The sequence below is a fragment of the Cajanus cajan genome, chromosome 1 (assembly GCF_000230855.2).
Source record: "Cajanus cajan strain Asha chromosome 1, NIPB_CcT2T_4, whole genome shotgun sequence".
Taxonomy (NCBI): domain Eukaryota; kingdom Viridiplantae; phylum Streptophyta; class Magnoliopsida; order Fabales; family Fabaceae; genus Cajanus; species Cajanus cajan.
This window is the reverse complement of record NC_138517.1, coordinates 28,504,808-28,530,419: the sequence shown is the minus strand read 5'-3', so window position 1 is coordinate 28,530,419 and position 25,612 is coordinate 28,504,808. Positions and strand designations below refer to the sequence as shown.

The window sequence follows — 25,612 nt, the reverse complement described above, 5'->3', positions numbered from 1 at the left end:
AACGATGTTTCCCCTTGAAGTCATTGACGATGTACCCCAACAATAACAACCTGTTCTTGAGGAGGTACAACCTGAATTTTTGTGGTTTAGGGTTTCCCTTCAGCGTTACCTAGATGATTTCCTTTCTTAATAATTTCTTTGAACTTTTTTAGTTTATGTTATGTTCTGAATTTTTGTTTTCAGTTTCGGAACCATGTTTCTGTATTTGAATTTATGATATGTTATGAATTTTTATTTTCAATTTTTGAACCACATTGCGACATTTTGGTCAACGCATGCATGAAGTTGGTGTTCTAGAACGGGCCACTCTGAATCCAGAACGACCTGTTCTGATGCATTCATGGTGTGTTAAATTTACATTTGGAACAGCCCGTTCCAATTGCAAAATTAACACATAACATGTGCAAGCAGAACGGGCCGTTCTGGTTCTAGGTGTATTCATGAAATTTTGCGTCCACGTATATATCTACGTGGCATCCACCTGACCAACAGTTAACTCCGTTTAAATCATTTGGAACAAAAAAATATTATAAGGGACTAAATTAAAACAAAAAATTAAAATGAGACTAAATTAAAATAAAAAAATATTATAAAAAACCAAATAAGAATTTTAACCATAATAATAATACGTGGGATAACAATAATCTCAGTTTTATTTGAGATCAGCATAAATATTTACGAAACTTTATGTAAGTTTTATCCTTTACCTCCAAATATTAGACACAAGCATTCTTTTATTTTATATATTACGCAAGAAATAGTAGCTTAACAGAGACACGATGTGACTTACTTATATGATGAATAATAAATAAGGAAAAAATTATGTGAAACATGTTTAAAATTTATATTATTCATAAAAAAAAGCTGTTCCAAACAAGAGACGATAAAAAGTGATAAAAAGAAAAGGGTCTATGCCCAATATATGTATATATATATAAAGATAAAAGCAGAAAAAGATTGGGAAAAATTGGTATATGGCTTTTCAGGCTTTCTTCTGCTTTACCACTGGTGGGGGAAAGACAATACGGAACAGCCATGAAGCCAGTATTGCTCCAATGAAGGGGCAAATCCAGTAAACATAGAATTGGTCCCATGTGTTGTGCCAGTTCTGAAAGTATGCCCAACCAAATGCCTGAAAATAACACCAACCATCGAGTGATTTCTTATACCTCTATGACTCAACATGAAGGAACTTACATTAATATCACATGTTGCTGACCCAAAGAAATAAAACACTGTAAATTACGTACACTCCTTGAAGTTTGGTAAGACTGCATGCACAATCACTTTCTACTCCTATACTTATACTTTTAATTGTTTAAAAAATATTCTACTAAAACTTCTTAAACATTATATTAATCCCTTAATTGTATGAAAATATTATACTGTGACCCTCTGTAATGGAAGTTAATTTAAATGTTAAAAAACCAAGAAGTATGAATTTCACGAAATCTCAGAAAGTGTCAATGTAGTTTACTCAAGAGAAAGTGTTCAGAAAGATTTAGGATTCTGAACATTAGAAACATGTAAAGTACTGGAACTTCAAAGAAATATGCTACAATACAATGCATGGGATAAAACACGAGGGGTGGTGGAATATTGGTTATTTAGAATATTCAATCTTGGGATGTTTATAAAATTTGCGTTGTCATAGGTGGCTGAGAAATTGCCATGAGGACCAAATTTCAATGGATGAAAAAGTATAATAAGAGCCAAACTAGAATGGAGGAGGAGTTCCCCTTTGAGCCAAAGTTACTGGTGCATTAGGTCAGACAAATATACATGAAAATAAAATGAGAAATGGAACTAAAGTCACTAAACTTTAAACTAATCATCACATAATATAACTCCAAATAAGTTCAAAGAACTCAATTTTCACTTCTTTTTTTTTTTTTTCTGGGGAAAGCAACGAACAGATACAGTTTATGCAGTGAGAGATTAAATGGACATCACCCACAATTATCCTAGTTTATCTACACCTCTTTGAGAAAGACATAATCTCATGATAGCATTTCATGTTTTCACTCCTGAAAGTTATTATACTCCACCCTCCATAGCAATATAGTAAGTAACATCACATAAACTTTAAACTTTAAACTAATCATCACATAATATAACTCCAAATAAGTTCAAAGAACTCAATTTTCATTTTTTTTTTCTGGGGAAAGCAACGAACAGATACAGTTTATGCAGTGAGAGATTAAATGGACATCACCCACAATTATCCTAGTTTATCTACACCTCTAAGAGAAAGACATAATCTCATGATAGCATTTCATGTTTTCACTCCTGAAAGTTATTAAACTCCACCCTCCATAGCAATATAGTATGTAACAAGTAGCAAATCTAAAAGGGAAATAAAGTAATAATATATTCTTCCAATTTGACTACTTCATCTAATTTAAGAATTCCCAAATTTGCTAAAACAAAGGATTGCGAACACAGTTTCCCATCTGAGGTGTATATCAGAATTTAATGAAAATGGAATGAAAGAAAAAAGAGAATTCAAGTTTCCTTCAAAGTCCGGATGATATATATACTAAAACCGGTGCACGAAATGCAAATAATCAAGACAAGCAAAATTAATGATAATAAATGGCGAAGGCAACAAACTGTTGAAATTAAATGATTTCAGGTATAGAGGGAGGAAGAGAGAGAAAAGATAATGAAAAACACTAAATGATATTAATGGAGATTTATTATGTGTTGATCTGTTCATATAATTTGGAGCACTAACCTTTACTTATACTAATCTCATAATCTTAACTAATTAAGAAAACAAATCATGATATGATAAGAATTGATCCTAATAGATAACAAGGAAATGGGTAAACTAATTCTAACACTCCTTCAAGCTTGTTACAGACAAACCCTTTAAACAAAAGAAATCAAGTTACATAATATGAGATTGTGGAACAAAATTACATTACTACTAAAAGGAGTGGGACATTAGCACAAGAAAAATTGTCCAAAACATGATAGTAAAATGCACAAGGAACCAAGACTTGGGTATGAAGTCATGACCGGTATTACTATACCCTACAAGAAATGACCTGGTGGAAAAGATTTATATCTCCTTATACGAACCAAAACAAATGCACAGTGGAAGCTAAGATGGGAGAAAGAGATGATGACAATGAAGAATAGGACTGGAAGAAGGCTGAACTCATAAGAAGGAATAAAACATAATTAAACAGTAAACACCAATTTGTATACTAATTGAGATTGAGATGTATAGTAATAACTCACAAAGGCAGGATTCATTGCTGGTCCAGTGTAACTGGAACCAACCGTGATCAAAGCCACAGTTGACATTGCCATCAACCAAGTCTTCTTGGCCTCACTGCGAGGACCTCTAAGTATGATGAGGAGAACAACAAAGGTGATCACAAACGTCAGCACCCCTTCTGCAATAGCTCCAGTATGCAAGCTAACCTTCAAAGAAGGCCCTCCAATCAAGTGCTTGTATTTTGGTGGCATAACCTCCATAATCGCTAGAACACCACCCACTGAACCCAGTGCCTGTGTAACACCACCACCACAAACACTCATTAATTCAACTCAATCTAAAATTATCCTAAAAAATGCTCAAATAAAATTGTTTAGGCACAAAAGGAACCATAACACAAACAAGATGAGTGGTAGTAGACTTAGTCTCCTTTTCCTTTTAAGAGAAGTCTCGAGTCCCAGTCTTAAGGATGAAAACAATATGATCGAGAAGGGAGACTCCACTAAATGCGATTAACCAAATTTTCATAAAGATATTAATCATTGATGAAATCGTTCTACCAACCACAATTTTTTGAGCACATCAAAGTTTTTAGCGTTAACGCAACAACAAATACAGCCACATCACCCATATTTGTCCACAACAAGTTTTTAAAACATTCCGCTATCACAATTAATTTCAGCAGCAATGCCAAGGTTTTTATCACATATGTCCACACTTTTCTGCAATATCCTCAAGGTTTTACATTACAGTAACAGTTTTGCCACAATGTCGATGTCGCAGAAAATTGTAGACAAGTGCTATTCATACGACCCTGACACTTCAAAACCTTGACACTGCGACTGAAACCGCAGTAGCAAGCAGTTCTTTTAAAGGACAAAACTTATATACAATACTTATAATATTATCCGATTTTCTTCATTCAAAATTAGAGTTTTATCTCAGTATCATACTTAACAATAAATTTATTAAATTTCAATAAATATTAACAAGCTTCTCTACTAAAAACAACGAATTTTATGTTTCGTATTTTGTTAGATACATTAATCTTTGATTGTCAACATTAAAATACTATTTGATTATCAACTTTAGAACCCTGTTTGAACCATGTTGATGAAAAAAAAAAATAACTAGCTTTTTCTCATGAATAATTTCTCAAAAACTTTTTGAACTTATATCTAAACATGCGGAGTCCTTTTTCAAAACCTTTCCCACAACATAGAAAGTTAGAAGCCAGTCAAAAAAACTTGGAACATAACTAACAAACCTGAGCAGGGAAACGAAGAGCCATTGAGAGGAGGGTGTCAGTGCCAACCCCAGCGGCGTAGAAAGAAGCATTGCCGGTGGGGTTGAAGCTGGCACCGCCCAAGGCATTGGCAACGAAGGTGAAGATCGTAACGAGGATAAAGATGAGCGAAGTGATGATGACAGCGCTAGCGTAATCAAAGCCATTGTAAGACACCCCTTTGAGATCAAGCGCTGTGGTTATGGCGTCGGTGGCCAAACCCAACATGGAAGAAAAGAAGACCCACAAGAAAGTCACCACCAAATCTCCAATGGCAGCTTTTATTGCACTAACCATCTTTGATTTGGATCTCACAACAGCGAAGTTTCTTTTTTCTTTTCTAGCTTTGGTTTTGGTTCTGCGAGGGGGAGAATACGTGGGTTGGTGTGAGAATGGTTTTTGGAGATGATAATGAGAGCGATGAATGTGGCTTGATACGCTCAAAGGAAGATGGTGTTTATCGGTTTCATGATACGTTGTTTATCGGAAAACAACAGAAACAAAAAAACAGAAGTAGTTGTACTAGAAGATGGGAATTGGATATGTGGGTCAGAACGTTGTGGAGAGAGTGTGTTTTTCGAGGAAACGGATCGCATAAATGATCATACCATGATACCATGCTCCTCCTTGAACGAGTATGCTATATTTTAATTTTTTTAAAATTAAAATCACTTTTATATATCTATACAGATAAATTAAATTGTACTTTTTTGATATCTATAATATTAAATATGTAATTATAATTTTTTTATTTTATTTTATAATTTTAATCTTTTAATTTTATAAAATTTATATTGATTGATTGATAAAATTGTAACATTAATCATAATATAATATTAAGAAGATGTCATGACAATCAAAATTTAATAATCTTTCAACCAAATTTCACTTTCACTTTTTATTTTTATGTCATAAAAATAATAAAATAAAGTGAAAATGAGATAAAAAAAATGATAACTAGTAATTTAGTCTAAATATTATAAAATATTAATAATTTTGTCATTAACTTAATATTAATTAAATCATGACTAATATTACAATTTTAATGATTAATGGATGATCATGCTAGATTTTATAAATTTGAGAGATTAAAATTGTGAATTTAAAAATAATAGGTCCAAAATTATGGATTTCATATTATGAAGAGTCAAAAGCCTACTACATATAAAAGAGATATTTAGTTTTTACTTTTTTTGAGATATTTATATCCTTTTATTATATATTAATATTTTTCCACTTATATCTTTTAATGGTTAAAAAAAATATGTCAACAAAAATTAATTATTCACTCTATCAATAATAACTACTCACTTAATCTTACTTCCACTTTTTAAGACTCATCTATCTTTTTTTATTTATTTATCTATATATTTGTTTTAAAAAAAATAAATTTATACCCCTATCTTTTTAGTAACTTATGTTATTTTCTATATATAAATAAACATGTAGAGGTATATAATGTCTTTTTTCCTCTTTTTTATAATATACTATCCTATATATAAAAGGAATATTTGATTGTGTCAACATTTTTTAGATCATTACATTCGCGACATTTCACTCCACATTCTCTCTCTTCTATACAATATTATCTCTATTTTTAAGAACTAGTATTTTAGTCCAAACATTTCACATGTTAAATATTTATTACATATGATTAAAGTTTATAATAAATTATAAACAAATATATTATATTTAAATATATAAACTACATTTAAAAATATTTATAAATAAACTTTTTAAACATATAATTATATTTCATATTTAAGATAAATAATTTATATTATAACATAAAATAATTTTTAATTATTGATAATTTATTTTAAAATATTAAAATTTAATTTATAAATAAATATGATAAAAAAAATTTAGATAAAGAGTTATAAAAATCTCTAAAAATACTCCCCCTCGAAGAATCTCTTAGAAACACTCTCATGCAAATAGTATTCGGATTTATTATATTAAGTTTGAAGAGGTTGATTCAATTTTATATTTTAATTTATCTATATTATATATAATTTATATCTATATCTACATCTATACTTTTAATAAAGAAAATTATCTCATTTGATATTTACATGTTTTTAAGATAATTTCATTCCTAAAATTACTTCTCATTATTCTTTCTTTTTCTACCATTTTTTTCTTCCAAAAATTAAGCTTATAATTATAACTACCCAAAAATTATTTGGACCAAATTATTAAATGCTCATTTTTTTAAAAAAAAAATTACATGGAGGTAATACACTAGTAATATATAACTTTTATATTCTCTTTATTTTTTTTAATTCTCTATCTTTTTTAGATTTCAATATTTTATTTAAAGAGCGATTCACTTATTTCAAGAGTAAGTCTACCAAGATTTACTGTACTCAATAACTCATATTTTACATCAAATTTTAATAATTCAACTGTTAAATTAAAAGTTTTAAATACATAAATCAAATGTGTAAATATTGTTTAAAAAATGTTTAAAACCATATGATAATTTGTTATATAGATTCAAATCAATGTATAAAATACTTTTATGATTATCTGTCAATTTGGATTAATGAAATGAAGTATCAAATAGTTTTCATTTTCTTTAAAAAAAAATTACATACTTGATCTTTGAATTAAGAATTTTTAATTTAACAATTAGATCATTTAGATTTGATGTAGAATATGAATTATATATATATTAAGTGGAGTAAGTCTACCAAGACTTACTCTTGATCTAGGAGTAAGTATATCCTTCCTCATTTTATTTTTATTTATCTATATCTATATTACATAAAATCTATATTATGTATAATCTATAATAATATATATCAATTCAATATCTATTTTGTTGGAGAAAAAAATATACACTAAAACGGGTTGAATAGTGTATATCAAAAACTCACACTTTTGTAGTGAAGTAGTAACCAGACAAAACACTAAAACTTGATCAGATGAAATACTGTAATGAAATAGACAAAGTGCCACAAGCATTTTATACTTGTTCGTCTTTAACTTAGAGACTACGTCCAAGTTCTCAATCCAACCAAATTAAGTTCCACTATTTTGGACAAGATACAAGTATTCTTTCACAAGCCACTTCTAGCTCAAATCAAGTATTTTTTTAACAAGCCTTTTCAGGCTCAACTCTTACAAATATAATTGATAAGAGTTACAAATATAGCTTCATCTCTTTTAGACGTGATGATATAGAAATTAGGCACAAGTAGTCTACAAAGAACTCTATACAAGATTTTCTATGAGAATCTTTTTCGTAGAACTTCAGCTTTGTATTTCTCACTGCGTGAGTTTTCTCTATGTGATGGATAACTTAAGAGGAAACTGGATTGTTGTTGGCTTCTCTTCAAGTTCCTCCCTAGATCTTTGACTCCTTGATTCTCCTTAAACTTTGTTGAAGCTTCCAATGGAGGTAGAAGCTCCAAGGTGTTCACCTTAGAAGGTGAAGAAAACTGTCAAGTGGCGCCACTCCTTGGAAGAAGATTAGCCACTTCAAATCTCACAACACTCTTATGTGAAGAGGATAAGAGAAATGGATTGAAATCAAAGAGGTTTAAGACATTTAGAAGAAAGAAAACTCAGAGGAAATTTTGGAATGCTCTCAATATATGCATCAAAAGTGTTTACAAAATGAAAGAAAAGGCTTATATAGAGAGGAGGTGGCTTATGGTGCAAGCTAGTCTAACCATAGTTCAAGGAAAACTATGGTTAGCCTTCTTACACTTAAGCTAACCATCCTAGTTTCTTGAAAGCCTGTGGAACAAGCTAAGCTTCAAAGCTTGTGGAGCAAGCCAAGCTAGAAGCTTGTAACACAAGCTAACTAAGTGTGTGGGAAAAGCTATAAGAGTTAGGCGGCCCATCTTTTTTTCCTTCACTTAGTCGAATCCAAAAATGTTGGAATTGGTTTAGTTAGGTTCACCTAATGAGGGTTAGACCTAGCTAAATCAATTCCTTGGATTAAATGGAGCAAAACAAGCCCAATATGTAAAAATTAGCCTAGACCCACTATAGGCCCAATTGTTAGCTTTACCTACACACTTTACTATTTGTCACTCCACTTCTACTACTAAAAATATGAAAATCAATGACCCTTAATACAAGGTCAAATGGAGTAAAAGTTTCCAAACAACATACCCTAAAATCCTAAAAGGGTGACCTATAAGAAAAGGAAAAGGTGCCTTACAAATACAAAGGCAAAAATACACCTATATATACAAGTATCTACTATATACAAAGTACAAGAATTCAAACTATACAAGGTATGTACAATAGAGACTATAAGACTAAAAAGAGGGATCATACTCAATGATTATATTGAGTATAGGTCTAAGAAACACCTCCTCTATAAAAGCCTCATTTAGCCTCCTAATCATGGACCTAAATCCAAGCTATTTGCTCGCTAATTAGCGAGGGATATCAATCCAAGCTATTTTCTCGCTAATTAGCGAAGGACTGGCGAGGAACACAGTTCCTCTCTAATCCCTCGCTAATTAGAGAGTAAATAACTTGGATTTATATCCCTTGCTAAATTCCCTTGCTAAATAGTGATCATTTTGCTACCAACCTTTATCTCCTCGCAAATCCTTCGCTAAAGTTAGTGCTTATTTAGCAAGGAACTTAGGCCCTCGCAAATGCCTTGCAAATCCCTCTCCAAAATATGAGCAAAATTAAAAAAATGAATTTTTCATCTAGCGAGGGAGTTTTCTTGTCGCAAATCCCTTGCTAATGAGTTATAAGTATAGCCCTCACAAATTCCTCGCAAATCCTTCACAAATTAGTGAGGGAAAAGTTTTTTCACTAATCCCTCGCAAATAAGATTACGTTGCTTGCAAAACCTACACAAATGTCTTGCAAATTTAGAGAACAAGACCCTTGCAAATTGCTATTAAATCCCTCGCAAATTTAGAGAATAAACTCCTTGCAAATTGCTTTATAGTGTGTTTGGATAGGTAATTTAAATGGAGTAATTCATTTATTTGAAAATTTTCAAATTCTGTGAGGTGAAATACGTTGGTTGGATGGAGAATTTATAAAGAATTTGAAATTCAAGTATTTGTAAAATTCCTTGAAATAGTAAAATTTCAAATTCTCCCAAAAAAGTAAGAATTTGAAATTTCTCATATCTTTTTTCTTTTTATTTCACTTATATATATTTTATCTAATCTGTCATCTCTTCATTTTTTAATTATTGAATATTTAAAAATATTTTTAAAATTATTAAATATTATCTAATATTAATTTTAAAAAATTATTAAATATTTAAAAATTAGCTAATATTTATTTTTTAAAAATTTAATTTAAAAATCTAAACATATAAATATATTTTTAAAACCAATTTTACCATGGTGGAATCAAATTATCATATCCAACCTAATAATTTAAAATTTAAGAAATTTGAATTGACTTATCCAAATAAAATATTTTAAGAATGATAAAGTTAAAATTAAAGCAATTCAAATACTAAGAATTTAAAATTCTTTGAATTTGTAAAATTTTTCATCCAAACACACATTAGGATTATTTTCCATATCCTTTTATCTTGTCCAATATATATATATATAAATATAAGCACAAATCAATAAAATTATTGATTAAAAGATAAAATATACAAATTTTTAGACTTAATTTATTGAATAAGAAATGTAATATATAATATAATTATATCATTAAATAACTCTTTTAAAAGTTACTTTTGAAGTAACTGAATTTTCACTCATATATATTTTTTAAAACTCACGTATATATCATCATAAATGTTAAATATAATTTATATGCTTACAATATAAATTTAGCCTGTGTATATTTTGTTTTCTTAATTTTGATAATTTAAAATATTGTTGTTTATTTTAATTTAGATATGAATTTAGTCTCTGTAAGTTCATGTTTTCTCAATTTTAGTTCTTATAAATTTTTAATTTATTTTGTCCTTATAAATATGCATTTTTCAAATTTTAGTTCTTTAAATATATATTATAATTTTTCTTTCACTTTAGTTCATGTAACTTCGTACTAACAACTAAAAATTAGAAAGAAAAAAAATATAAACTTATATTGACTAAACTTTGAAAAAAAATATTATAAAGATTGAAATTGAAAAAGAATAATCCTATAAGAATTAAAAATAATTTTAAAAAATTGGAAGGATCAAGATTAAAAAACTCTAAATTAATATTTAGCTTATATTTCATATATAATATTTGAAAAATTAAAGTAAGCATAAATTATATATATATATATATATATATATATATATATATTAGTCAATTTTATCAAGATATTTGTTAATTATCATATTATATATAAAGGAAGTTTTTTTTTTTCTAAACACGTATCACGATTTTTTCAAAAACTTTTTTTGCTCAATATGTTTTTTTTACTCCATCTCTTTTAATAAATTTAATTTAATTTACCTTCTCCCATAACTCTCTCTCTCTCTTTATATATATATATATATATATATATATATATATATATATATATATATATATAATTTGTCTTATCTCCATAACTCATATATATATATATATATATATATATATATATATATATATATATAATTTGTCTTATCTCCATAACTCTCTCTCTTTCTCTTTATATATATATATATATATATTTGTGTGTGTGTGTGTGTTTTCTTTTCAATAAACATAACTCTACTTCCTTCACTCTCGCCACTAGGGATGACAAATATTGTGACACCCTCTACCCCACATATCATAACTCAATAAATTTAAATATAACATTTAATAATCAAACATGTTTAAAGAGCATCACATTTTTAATAAACATAATCAGCGAAAATTACAAAGAAATAAATCTCAAGTTTCCAAAGTAATTTTAAATAACATTAACACCCTAATCTAATCTTATCTACGCCCTGATGTCACATGTCCTATCAGAGCATAGCCCATAAAGAAGCCTAAGCTTCACGACCAACATTCTCAGCCTCATACTGATAATCACCTGTATAACAGTCAGAGAAGAACAACACAAAGAAAAAGGGAGTGAGAAAACATCTCACTCGGCTCACAGTGTAGGAATATATATACTAGATAGCCAAACACAAACAAAACATATTTAACATAGATTAACAATATCACATCTTACTCATTCAAGGCATATCCATTTGTCATATAACATCAAAAGACACATGTATGGACACGGACTACATTTTATCATGCATGTGGCGCCAGTCACTTATCACATAGTATATTGCCGCTAGCAATACACAAAGAGTAGTCTAGGAGTACATGCCGGGACACACCCTCTGCGCACTCTCACTAGAAGGACATACTACCAGAGTCTCGTCGGGATAGCTAAGCCGCGCAAGATACATCCCATGCACACAATGGGCGAGACTGTGACTTCCAAACCGAGCCATGCCCAAGGACTGATCCCCACAGTTTTTACACTAGGGGGCCTTCTCTGGCGGCGTATTCCATATCGTACCCTTATCACTTTATGCAAATGATGCATGTCAACAAGACTCTATGCATTCTCATATCACTTTATCACTTTCCATGGTCATTTCTCTTTATCACATTTCATATCTCATTGTCACATTATCACATTATCTATCTCATGGTCAATCATATCTCATGGCCATTTCACATTATATTTCATCATCACATCATATCACATTATCATCACATTATATCACATTATCATCACAGCATATCATTAGAAACATCACATTCACATTATCATATCATATTCATAACTTTCACAATCATAATCTCAACAGAATTTCTATTCATACACACATATTAACCCAGCAATTAGAACATACAAACAATATGACATACAACAAACACAGGATTGGGGGCCAATCCCACTACCCAGCATACAATCCCACACCCAGAGCGAGGTTTCTCACTCCCCCCTTACCTGGATAACAGGCGCTGAAACTAAAGAAGAACTTCCTCCTCTAGGCTCCTTCTACTAGGGTAGAACCACCTCCTATGGATTCCTCTAGGTCTTCAAAGAGAAGAAGAGGAGAAGAAGAGAGTATAAGAGAAGAGAGAATGAGAATTGAGGGATGGTTTGCAATGGAGAAGTGAAGGCCTATTTATAGCCTCCATAGAACATTAAAAAAATGGAAAATAATGAAAAAATCTTAGACAAAACGAAATGGGATGAGTTGGATGCCATATTCTTTTCCGCACCGATTTTTGACCACCGAATTTGACCTTCTAGACGGCCGAATTTGCGAATAGCTACTTCATGAAAGTTTTAGATTTTTCTCTTATCTTTCCATAGCCACCAAGTGTGCATCATTTGGACAATCACAGCCCAAGTTATACCCCAAAAACCGAGGCTTGCCAATCAGCCCAGCGAGAAACAATTGTATCAATAAAAGTCCAATTTTGACCTCCTAAACGACCGATTTTGCAAATGGCTATTTCTGCAAAAAGTTGTGCGTTTTTCTCTTAGATTTCCATTGACACCAATTTTGCATCATTTGGACCATCACAGCCCAAGTTATGCCCTAAACACCGAGGCTTGCCAATCAGCCCAGCGAAAAACGGTTTTAACAAAGAAAATCACAACTATCTAATTAAGCCCAATAATACACATATCTTTCTAAAGCCTACAATTAAGCATAAATGGAGTGTGAATTAGTTACAATTGAAGTAAAATATAATCACCAAATTATGACTAAATAATAATAATAATAATAATAGTAATAATAACCATTTTGAAAACTGGGATGTTACAAATATACCCGTACGCACAGGTAATACCCGAACCCGTCCCGACTTTGAAGGGGAATACCCGGTTTGACCGGGTACGGGTACGGGTACGGGTAAAACCTGATATATTAAATCGGGTACGGGTACGGGTACGGGTATGTACTTACCCGCCCCGTACTCGTACCCATACCCGTCTCCGTTCTCATTTTTAATTTAATATTCACTTTTAATTTAATTATATTAAAAAAATTTAATATTTTTTTATGTGTGATGATTTATTATAATATGAGATAAAGAAATAACCTAATTATAATTATAATATAATAAAAAAAATAATTTAAAAATATCATTTTTTTTTACAAAAATAAAAATAAAAAATTAACGGGTACGGGTACGGGTACGGGTATACCCGATACCCGACGGGGACGGGGATTGGGATGAAAATCTATACCCAACGGGTATGGGGACGGGGATGAGGATGAGTTTAACATGCGGAGACGGGGACGAGTATCATGAAACCCGTACCCGCCCCACCCCGTTGCCATCCCTACTCGCCATCGGTATGCTATAATACTTTTCATTTTTATAAGATTTTTGTTCCAAATATTATTTTATTTTTATATAATTGTAATTTTAGTACATTTATATCATATATAAATAAATCTTAAATGAAAATTTTATTATAATGTTGTGAAAAGAAATACTACTTTTTAAAGTATTTATTTTACTACTAATGTATTTTCTATAATTAATAAATATTGCATGATTGTGTAGAAAAAAAATACACTTACTTTTTCTCCAAAAAAAAAATATAAAACACGTATAATATTTAGTAACATTCGTTTCAGTGTAGGTTGAATTGTAAAAATTTTAATCAACTTAATTTAATTTTTTATTTTAAAGTATTCAAAATAAAAGTAATATTAATATTATAAGAGGTAAAATTAATAAATATATGAGATTTAAAACAAAACTAATTGCATAGAGTAAATATTTCACTTAATTTTAAATTTATTTTAAATATTTTCAAATACAAGTATTTTATTATTTTTAAAACTAAAACAACAACTTATTACTGTGTATAATTTTTTTCTTATATTTATATTTTTTAATATTATTTTGGAATTTTAAATAATACCATATTAGAATTGTAATAGTATATCTTTTTGTATATTTTTATTAGTATTATTTCTATTTAGTTTATTGTTATTTTTATTTATAGTTTAAATTAAATTCATTTATAAAGATAAAAGTTATTTAAATTTATCAAATAAAAAGTTTAAAATACTTGTATTTAATAATATAATATGTTTAAAAAATCATATTGACTAATATTTTTTATACTTATATAAAATAAATGAAAAAAGAGTTGTTAGCACGTTATTTTTTTAGTTTCCCTCCTAAATCCTAAGAGTGAAATTCGCTTCTTCAAAGATGCGGTGAACTTACGAAGAGGTGAAAGGTGCGGTGAGCGTGGGTGCTTGTCGATGGCTGGCACCTCCTTCTGGCGCTCCTCCTCCTCACCGAAGCGCTCTTTGTCGTTCACATGCTTGAGCATTTCTTCCGATACTCGTAAAATTTCCTCTAAATATTTCACCTTTTTTATTTTAATTTTTTGGTTGTAACGGTGACCTTTATTGTTAATATTTTGTGATGAAAAAGTTAATTGAATGATTATAGGTATTAAGGAAAGTGTTCAAACCGAAGGGGCACCAGCGGCTTTGGGACCGTATTCTCAAGCAATCAAATCCAACAACCTTCTTTTTGTGTCTGGTTTTCTTGGCCTTGTTCCCGAGGTTTGTTGTCATCAACTCCTTTTGCAATTTAAGTATGCATTTGTGATGTGATTGTTGATGATGTTTGTGTGGGTTCTGCTCTTTAATGTAGACGGGGAAGTTCGAATCTGATAATGTTGAAGATCAAACTGAACAGGTACATTCATAACAAAAAAAAAAAAGTCAATTTAGTCACCGAAATTAATGATTTTTTTTCGTCGCTAATAACGACATAATTAGCGACCGAATATGATTGGGTTGTAAATTTTATTTAGCGACTAATTTAGCGACCGAATTTTTTAGTGGCAAATAATCGGTTGCTAAATCAGTCGCTAAAATACTAATTGTTGATTAAAATAGCGACGGAACGGGTTTCGGTCGCTAAATAAATAAAAAAATTATTATTTATAATAATTTTAGCGACCAAATTAAAATGGGTCGCTAAAAAAATAAAAAAAAATATTATTTGTGTAACAACCCATTTTTCATGGGCCAAAGGCCCAATTTGTGGCCCAGAACGGGCCGTTTCAATTTTGAAACGGGCCGTTCTGGAATAGTGAGTATGACCAAAATTGTAGAAGCAGAACAAGCCGTTCTGATGGGAGAACGGGCCGTTCTGGTTTGGAGAATGGGTCGTTCTGGAAGCAGAACGGGCCGTTCTGCTGGGTTCGAGAATGGGCCGTTCTGGTTTGGGAACGGGCCGTTCCAGTTGAAAAATTTACGTAGGTTTGAAGGGCCCAGAACGGGCCGTTCCGATTTTGGAACGGGCCGTAGTGGTAGGTGGGCGAAAAATCCTATAAATAGGCCTCAAATCCTCTCATTTCTACACACCTCTCATTCTCACTCTCTCTTCTCTTCTATTCTCTCTTTCGTTCCTCTTCTTCTCTCTAAAGACCAAGGGGAACTCAGAGGATGAAGTTCTGCTCCAGTTTTAGTTCCGATCCTTATTTAAGGAAAAAGAGGAGGAGGTTCTGCCCGAGTTCCTATTTATCCAGGTACGGGAGAAAAGGAGATTATTTATATGTAGAGTTACATGAGGGAATTTGGTAGAGGAAGAACCCTTAGAGTTATGAATAATTTTATAATTATTTCTGTTTGGAGGATTAATTATCTTATGTGATTCTATATATATATATTTAGGATTACGAATATATGTTTAACTTGTAAAAATGATGCTCTAGGAGAGAACGAAATTATAGAAAAGTGCCTGTAAGTTAGGTTGTGAAAAATTGGATGATTTCTGTTTGAGAAATTGAGGATCCCATTAGATTTTGTATGTGTTGAGGATTATAGATATGCTAATAATTTGTAAGAATGATGATCTGAGAGGGAGAACGAAATTGTAGAAAAGTGCCTGTGAGTTAAGTTTTGGAACAATTGGGGATTTTACTGTTTACGTTAAAATTATATTAAATTGATAATTCTGTTGTTTGTTATATTTGTTTATGAATGTTATTGTTATATTATTTGATGATCTAGATGATGAATTACTTGAGGAGTATGCGAATCACCATTTTGTGTGGATTGTGTATGTATTGTGGAATTGAGATGTGGATGTGGATGTGGATGTGGATGTGGATGTGGATGTGGATGTGGATGTGAATGTGATTGTGGTTCTTCACACCTATGACCAGGGGTGAGCACGGCCCGAGATTGTTACATGAGTATCGTGACCTTGGTTAACATGTCAGGGGTGAGCACGGCCCTAGGTTAGGGGTAACGTGACCTTGGCACAGTGTTATATCAGGGTGAGCACGGCTCTAGATTGTTACATGAGTATCGTGACCTTGGTTAACATGTCAGGGGTGAGCACGACCCTAGGTTAGGGGTAACGTGACCTTGGCACAGTGTTATATCAGGGGTGAGCACGACTCTGGATTGTTACGTGGGTATCGTGACCTTGGTTAACATGTCAAGGGTGAGCACGGTTCTGGGATAGGGATAACGTGACCTTGGCACAATGTTATATCAGGGGTGAGCACGACCTGAGATTGTTAAATGGGTAGCGTGACCTTGGCATAGTGTGAAGTGCAAGATTTGTGATGATTGGTGTGATTGAGAATTATGACGTGATGACGATGTATGATTGATTGAAATACGATATGTTGAAATATTTATGAATATTAAGTTATAATGAGATAATATGTTGTGTTTTCTTATGTGCTATATATATAGATGTTTTCTTTTCTCACCGTGCGATTTGTGGATATTTTAGGTGAGGAAGATCCGGCTACGAGTGACATCTAGAATGCTAACGGTTGAGTTGTGGTTATGCTCTGATATTGTGACATCGGGGCAGAGGATTTTCTTTAGGACATAGATTGTTATATGGAATTAGAATTGTAAATATTATTTTTGAAAATCATTTGTAAACTCTCACGTTTCATTTTTATTGTTGTGGTTATTGAAGAATAATTTTGAAGATTCTCATGTGAACCCTTTTACCGAAATTGAAAATTATTTTTGCTAAATTTTCATTATTACAATATATGTGTTGGGGTAGTAAGAGTGTCACAATTTGTAATAATTTTAGCGACCAATTAAAATCGGTCGCTAAAAAAAAATAAATTATTATTTATAATAATTTTAGCGACTGAATTAAAATCGGTCGCTAAAAAAATAAAAAAAAATTTATAATAATTTTAGCGACCAAATTGAAATTGGTCGCTAAAAAAAATAAAAAAAAAATTATTATTTATAAGAATTTTAGCGACCAAATTGAAATCGGTCGCTAAAAAATAAAATATTATTATTTATAATAATTTTAGCGACCAAATTGAAATCGATCGCTAAAAGAAATTAAAAAAATATTATTATTTATAATAATTTTAACGACCAAATTGAAATCGGTCGCTAAAAAAATAAAATATTATTATTTATAATAATTTTAGCGACCAAATTAAAATCGGTTGCTAAAAAAATAAAATAAATATTATTATTTTTAATAATTTTAGCGACCAAATTAAAATCGGTCGCTAAAAAAATAAAATTATTATTATTTATAATAATTTTAGCGACCAAATTCAAATCGGTCGCTAAAAAAGTAAAAAATATTATTATTTATAATAATTTTAGCGACCAAATTAAAATCGGTCGCTAAATGTAAATTTTTTAAAAAATTTAGAAATATATTTCTTTTAAATGAAAGCAAATATAAAAATATATAATATTATTTTTATAATGATAAAAATATTAATGATAAGAAATAAATCCTCCTAAGAAAATTAATTTTTTTTTAAATAATACAAATTATATAATTTAAAATAGATAATTAATATATGATGATGTATTAAAAAATGAGAAAAATAATGCTAGAAATGAAAATTAAATAATAATCTTTTTATTGAATCTTTTTAAAAAAAATAGACTAATTTAAATAATAATTTATCTAGAAAATTTATTTATTTTTCTCTTGAGAAATTTATTTCTCTTTTACTATGCTTAATATTTTATTACATTATTAGATAATATGAAAATACATAATATATTGTGCTTTCCAATTTTGTTAAGATAAATAAACTTCTTTTCATAAATATTATTTTATTTTCATTATTATTTTCAAAATTGACTAAAACATCTAGTTCAATTGATATAAACATGTTAGTTCGATTAAATTAAAAATAATTGGCTTATATAAGGATTAATAAAAATTTATCAAACAAATCTAAAATTGATAAAAATATAATTAATGTTTCATTTGTTTAATAAATAAAAATTATAAAATAAATTATATATATATATATATATATAAATATATACACCAATAACACTTGAGATCAATTACTTAAAATACGTTATACCATCTATCTTCGATTATGCTCATACTACTTTGGGGTAGATATCGCTTCTTTGAGGAGACATGATTCTATTATTATATATGAATATGATCCCACCATGGGAAACTGATTCAACAACAACCATATTTTGAAATATTTTCATTTTATTTAATGATAAATTAATTTTTAATATAAAAATATTTATTTAAAATATATCTAATTATACATATATATTTTAAAATTATATTAATTAAATATGTATATAATAGTTTATCTTAAAAATCAATTCATTTAGATATTATAAAATATTTTATTTTAAACATCAATTAAATAATACCTTGCTACTTCATAATTTATTTAAATATTTATAAATGAATATTACATTAACTCCATTGATTATTTTAATCCTTGTCTTTAATCTTATTATATATAAAAATTATTTACCTAATATATTTTGAAATTATTTTCATGAATCTTATATTATTTCAATTGTTATTTTAAAAGTTAGGCTTAATCATTCAATTCAATTGATATAATCGTGTTAGTTTCATTGTTTAAAAGCAATTGACTTATACAAAAATTAGTAAGAATTTGTGAGACAATTATAAAATGAAATATTTTTTAGTAATTTAAAAAAATTATTATCCTTTGATTTTAATTTACTCATAGATGTTCATAGTATTTAACTTATGATATATACACCTCCTTTTTATTACAATTACACTTGCTTTGTTTAAAAAGGCTAAAATTGCTGACAGTAGAGCTCGAATCCACACACATACTTACGTGGAGAAAATCTTAAGTCTTCCCCCTTAACTAATTGGGCAAACCACCCGCTGGTTCTTTTGGATCCGTTTTTAATACATTACAATGCGTTTCCTTTCTTTTTTCTCTATCAAATAGAATATGTGACTGTTTTAACGGAGTTTTTTTTATTCGCACATTTATTTTAAAGTTTCATGTTGAAATAAAATTCCAACACAAATTAACATATTTTATAACTAATATCTGGTTTTAAACTTGATATGAAAATATTATGATATAACTTGATAAGATTTTAAATTAGTATTTTATTAATGGTTGATAATTAGAAAATAAAACAAGGATAAATACATTTTTTGAATTTTATATCTTAGATTTAAGATGAATAAATATATTAAGTTAATTAATAATTTATTTAAAATGTTAAAATTTAATTTATAAAAATAATATTTTAAAAGAGAAGTGTTATAATAACACAAGTGTAACTTTTACTAAGTATTACATCGCTCAATAACTTTATATTAAATGTGAATTTTATAAACTCAACCATTAGATTGAAAGTTTTTTACTCTTAAATCATATATACAAAATTTTATATGAATTCAAGATGATTTGATACTTTATTCTTGTAAAATAAAATTGACGTAACATATACATTTCAAAATATATTAAAATATGGATACTTTGATTACCTTCAAGTTGTTGTTCAATTTTAACAAAACTTGATATAAACATATAAAGTGATATGAACTTTCAATTTAACGGTTGGATTTACAAAATTCACATTTAATATAAAGTTATTGAACAATGTAATACTTAATAAAAGTTATACCAGTGTTATTATAACTCTTCTCATTTTAAAATATAAAAATTATTATTTAAAATTTTAAATTTATAATAGATAATTTAAATTGTATCATAATATTAATTTTAAATAGAAATAAGTAGATTGTTAATTATAAAAGTAAGTATATATAAATAAAGATCAATTAAATTAATATAATTATTATTATTGGTAATATAATTATTAAATATAATATTATATTTTTATAAGGGTTCAGATACACCGAAATGAGAGGGATCCAAAGATAGTATAAGTATGAGATTGTATATTTGAGGATGACTTAAATGAATTAATTTGTACTACCTATACTGACAATATGCATATGCCTTTCTGTAGCTTATCTCATAAGAACTCCATAGTTAAGCGTGCTTGACTTGGAGTAATATAGGGATGGGTGACCTTCTGGGAAGTTTCCCAAAAATTGTGTAATTAAGGACAAAACATGTTGAAAAGTGAAGTATTGTGAAATAGAATCCTTGAGAGGCCAAATATGAGTATTTCGTAGCGACCAAATTTGCAACGTCTATAAAATTTAATAAAATAAAAAATAAATCTTTAGCGACCGATTTATTCGGTCACTAATTTGGTCCCCATACACATCAACGACCAAAATTATTGCAACCATTTTGCGACCAAAATTTTCGGTCGCTAAACCAAAAATTTTCGGTCGCTAAATAGCGACCGAAAATTTTTTGGTCGCTATATAGCTTTGCGACTAGGGTTTTTGCGACTACCTAAATTCGGTCGCTAAGGCAAATAGCGACCGATTTTAGCAATTTAGCGACCGATTTTGGTGGTCGCTAAATGCAATTTTTTTGTAGTGATTGGGGGCTTAGTAATTGGAACATTGCAACTGCTTTCTTGCATTTATCGTGGCTTGCTACGTAGGAGCTTCACTTTGATGTGGTTCCTATGCTCATGTCATGGATTATGCTCATTTTGTCTCGGTAATGTATGATAGTTGCGTGGTTCTATGACTTGGTTTCCAGTTATAGTGTTCTTGCACTTGACTTGACTTGTGCTTTTTGGAGTTAGCAAAAATACACACAGAAGGGAGGGTTGAATGTGTGTGTTTGTGTTCGAAGGAATATTTTTTAAAGTTGCTTCGCAAGGATAATTTTTAAGTCGAGTGTTTCAATCTTGGGAAAAAAAACTTAAGCAAACTTTTCTGTCAGTGATTTTTCTTGTTTAACCAAAACTAATTTTCCACTTTAAGAACCAGGTCGAGTAAATTTATTTTCCGTTTGAAAGATTTTATCATCCAATAAAATTTATTTCAGAAGATCAAATGCATTTTCGTCTTATATCCTTTTGAAAGGAAGATGGATGAAAGACAAGGTAAGTGGTATTGAAAAATAAAGAGCATGCACAAATTTTTATACTAGTTCACTCAATCTGAGCTATGTCCAGTCTCTTTCCACCGAAGGGTTCCACTAATCACAAAGGATTACAAGTATTCTCAACCACTTCTAGCTCATCAACCTCACTTGTCGACGCTAGTATTCTTTAACCACTTCTAGTTCTCCAAGTATTCTTGACCACTTCTAGCTCGCTAGCTTCACTCACTAGCGCTTGTATTCTCAAACTACTTCTGGTTCACAAGTATTCTTTCTACTAGCCTTTTTAAGCTTTTCAGCAAATGAAGGTGTTGAGTGTGTTTGTAACTCTCACAGAGAGGATAGGATAGTTTCTACACTCACTAAGGTGCGTAACCTTAGTTTTACAAGGATAAGTGTCTAAGTGTTTGTTTACTCTCGTAGAGAGGATAGACTGTTTGCAACACTTACTAAGATAAGTTATCTTAGTTTCTAACACAGATATACAGGAAATGCTTTGAGAAAATGTAGCTTATACTCTTTCACTTTCTTTTTCTTGTTGCTCGTTTTCTCTCTTTTTCGTTCTACTTCTTTTTCTCCTTTTCCTTGATACTTATATCCATTTGATAAATTTGCCCGTTGTTTGAATTCAAATTTTTCTGTTGGAGCGTAGCTTTATGTCGTTGCAAATGGAGGCTTGTTCATGGCTATGTAAATCTTCTCATTTAATGCATTTGATCTTGCATTAAATGTTTGCTTGTATTCGTGGAGTCTCTTTGTGTAGTTGATTACTTCAATGTTTGACTTCAATCATGTTCTAGGTATATTTGTGCTTTCCTCATCAGTTTAGCTGCTACAGAGCTATCTTCTCTTGAAAAGTAGGTGTCCTTTCTCTGACACATTCAGCTTTGACTTGTGAATCCACGCTTGCCCTTATTTTTTGTATTCACATTGATGTCCTCTTGTGTTACTTGTAGGATTTCTTTCAATGTGATTAGTAGACTTCAGACGTGCTTAGTATTTTTGACTACGTCTGGTTACATGATGCTTCGTCTGTCCTTGACTACCCTTTTTGTCTGGGCATAAGAGTGATAACTTCATCTTCTAGTTGGTTCTATCTGATGATCACTTCATGTTGTCGTCTAGTTAACCTGCGTCTGATGCCTCAAGCTTCCGCTGATAGACTTGTCTTATTTTGTATTTTGATTTGTGCCTGAATCAACCTTAGTCTTGATACTAGCTTTGCTATCGTCTAATGTTTTGTCCAACTAAATTATGCTTGATCATACTTTATTGCTTGGACATATTGTTATTCTTCTGAAACACTAATGCACATGTTAGTAATAACCATATGTATTATATTTGTCATATTCAAAACCTCGGTGAGAATTACGAATGCGCTTCGTCTGACTTAACACTTTCTAGAGAGGCTCGCTCCCAATGTCCAGTAGTTTGGGGGAATTTAAGTTTTAGAGTTTGTTTGTATAGACTTCTCTAAAAATAATTAGGGCCTGTTTGGTTAAATTTCTTCGTAAGCACTTTTAGGAGAGAAAAATAGGAAGAGAAAATGAAATGAGTTTTTTCATAAGTTAAAATTTACTTGTGCATAAGTTATTTTGTAGGAGCTCTATCCAATTTACTTTTCCAAAATTCTATATTCCTATTTTTAACTCTTGCATAAGTTAATTTTATATCATGGAGAAGTTTTTTTCAATTTTCATTTTTCCTTCCTATGTTTCTCTCCTAAAAGTACTTCTAGGAAATTATCCAAACAGGTACTTATTGAGAAAAAATTACGAAGGAAAAAATAAAATTAGTTCCTCTATAAGCTAATTTGTAGAAACTTTCTAATATTAATTTTTCTAAAAACTTATTTTTAATTTATACTTAAGCTATTTTTAATTTATAAAAAAATTATTTTTATTTTTCTCTCTATATTTTCTTCCTATAAGTTCTTTTAGAGAAATTTATTCAATCAAACAATAATATTGGGATATTTCCGATCTACTCTTATGTAAAGGTTCTTAATGATTCAAAATAAAGGCGAAAAACGAGAAAGCTTAATTACCACGTAAACATGTGAGACTGGGTTATCATACTTGCATATTCATGGTTATCTATCTCAAGTGATAACTACTCAAGAAAATGCTGCAAAGCTTACAACATCAAACATAGAAAAGACATCCAAAGCTGTTGAAAAATACATAATGACTTTTCTTTGAAATATTGAGAAGTTCATTTTTTTTAAACTCCTCAACAACCCTGTTTCACTATCTGTCTTGTATCACTCACTGTATATAAGTTGTAAAGCGGAGAAGAAAGAGGATGACCTCTGCCTTTGTCTCTTCACTCCTTTCTGCTCCGGTCCTTCCATCTTATATAATCTACCTATTATGATCTACTTTATTGAAATGCAAAATACACAAGAGAAGAAGAAGATTTGACACCAAAATATAAAAGCAAAAAGTAAAGAACCTCTCCTCACTGCACATTTGTATGGCTACACAGTCTTATACAACACAGTATTGAATAGTTTGAAAAGTTTGGTTGCCTACTCTGCTGAAAAGCCAAAATAGTTTGAAAGAAATTATTATGATAGTTTTTAACAAATTAGCTCATAATTGACTCTGGAGTTACCTATATTAGGGATGAAATTCCTTTGTACTATCTCTATAAGTTTAGCAGACACATTTGCATTATTGGATAGTTGCCTTAGGGCCTAGTGGTGCCTCATATTAACGAAAAAATAAATGATTAGTACTTCAACATACTTACGTAATATAAACTATTAATTTTCTCATCAACGTAAATCACTTAATTTTCTCTTTAAAAGTGAGTTACACGTTTTAGTGGAGCTGGATCCACAAAAAATGTACGCTGTTGGCTAAAGATTTGGGGTTTAATGAATTGATATCTTGTGCACAATGCTTAAGAGTATACACTACAGGGACTATTCATAAAAATGCCTTTTTTTTATTTGCTTATTGTGTGATTAGTATTAATCAACTTTTCTTTAGTTTGTATATTGTACCTGTCTGGAGTACACCAGTAATCTTCTTGTACTCTAAGGGTCGAACGAGAGCTCCAATCGAATATTCCGGTGAGAGGGACGATACCTGTAAAAGGAACTCTGATGCTCAAGTCAGGACAAGCACAGATATTGATAGTAATTAATGAACAGTGACGTTACCTTGTGACATGAGCTATATATACTGACATTTATGGGCCTTGACCTCTACGGGCCCTAACCTCCATGGGCCCTGCAACAGGATTACCGTATTAGGTAATACGTCCCTAATCGGCTTATTGGTGTGATTAACCCTTAATTCTTGATTAAGGGTAATCCTCGAGTGTATGGTGTACCTGGTGGCCGATCGGGTGTCGGCCACCAGGTTCAACCATTCGGTGGCCGATGGGGTTTTGGCTATGTGGTGGCCGAATGCTCTTATCCGTACACTTGCCCCCCAGCCTTGGAGAAGGGCAAGCCCTCTTCAAGGGTATATTGATGAAGTTGATGTCCACGGGTAAGTCGAAAGGTTTGCGCAATCTGGACCATTGGATGGTTACGCTTTTCAAATTTTTAAATTTTCCCGCCCCTTTTCCTGGCTATATATAGCCATGAGTGGTAGGGCCTCTCACGCGTATTGTGTTCAACCGAGGTGCATTGTCCGAACGATCGTGAGACCGAATCGAGTGTGTCGAGTGATTACATTTGTGCTTCAAAAACCTTGGTAAGTGTTTGCTATCATGGCCAACACTCCCAAAAGCTATTCAGCCAGTAGCTCTTGGCCATCGTCGTCCGAGGGGTTGTCGTCCAGTGATTCTAGTCGTCCAAGCATAGAAGTTCTATCCCCAGTCCATGCCAAAAGACCTGATGGGAGTGCAACCTCTTTAGGGGAAACCTCCACTAGCGGAATCCTAAGGTTCGACCTAAATCA

The 25,612-nt window shown here is 30.5% G+C and overlaps 2 protein-coding genes across 2 annotated transcripts; one reads left to right on the top strand and one right to left on the bottom strand.

Moving 5' to 3' along the window:
- Positions 1–809: 809 nt before the first annotated feature.
- LOC109805391 (aquaporin SIP1-1) lies at positions 810–5,121 on the bottom strand. Its single transcript, XM_020367447.3, has 3 exons — positions 4,497–5,121; positions 3,250–3,522; positions 810–1,132 (listed from the first exon to the last, which is right to left on the bottom strand). Exons 1-3 carry the CDS (start codon positions 4,809–4,811, stop codon positions 983–985), a joined length of 738 nt encoding a protein of 245 aa, XP_020223036.1. The 5' UTR covers positions 4,812–5,121; the 3' UTR covers positions 810–982.
- A 9,473-nt stretch (positions 5,122–14,594) lies between these two features.
- Positions 14,595–17,422, top strand: LOC109794741 (reactive Intermediate Deaminase A, chloroplastic). Its single transcript, XM_083067688.1, has 4 exons — positions 14,595–14,773; positions 14,882–14,997; positions 15,089–15,133; positions 17,192–17,422. Exons 1-4 carry the CDS (start codon positions 14,689–14,691, stop codon positions 17,294–17,296), a joined length of 351 nt encoding a protein of 116 aa, XP_082923814.1. The 5' UTR covers positions 14,595–14,688; the 3' UTR covers positions 17,297–17,422.
- The last annotated feature ends 8,190 nt before the right edge of the window (positions 17,423–25,612 follow it).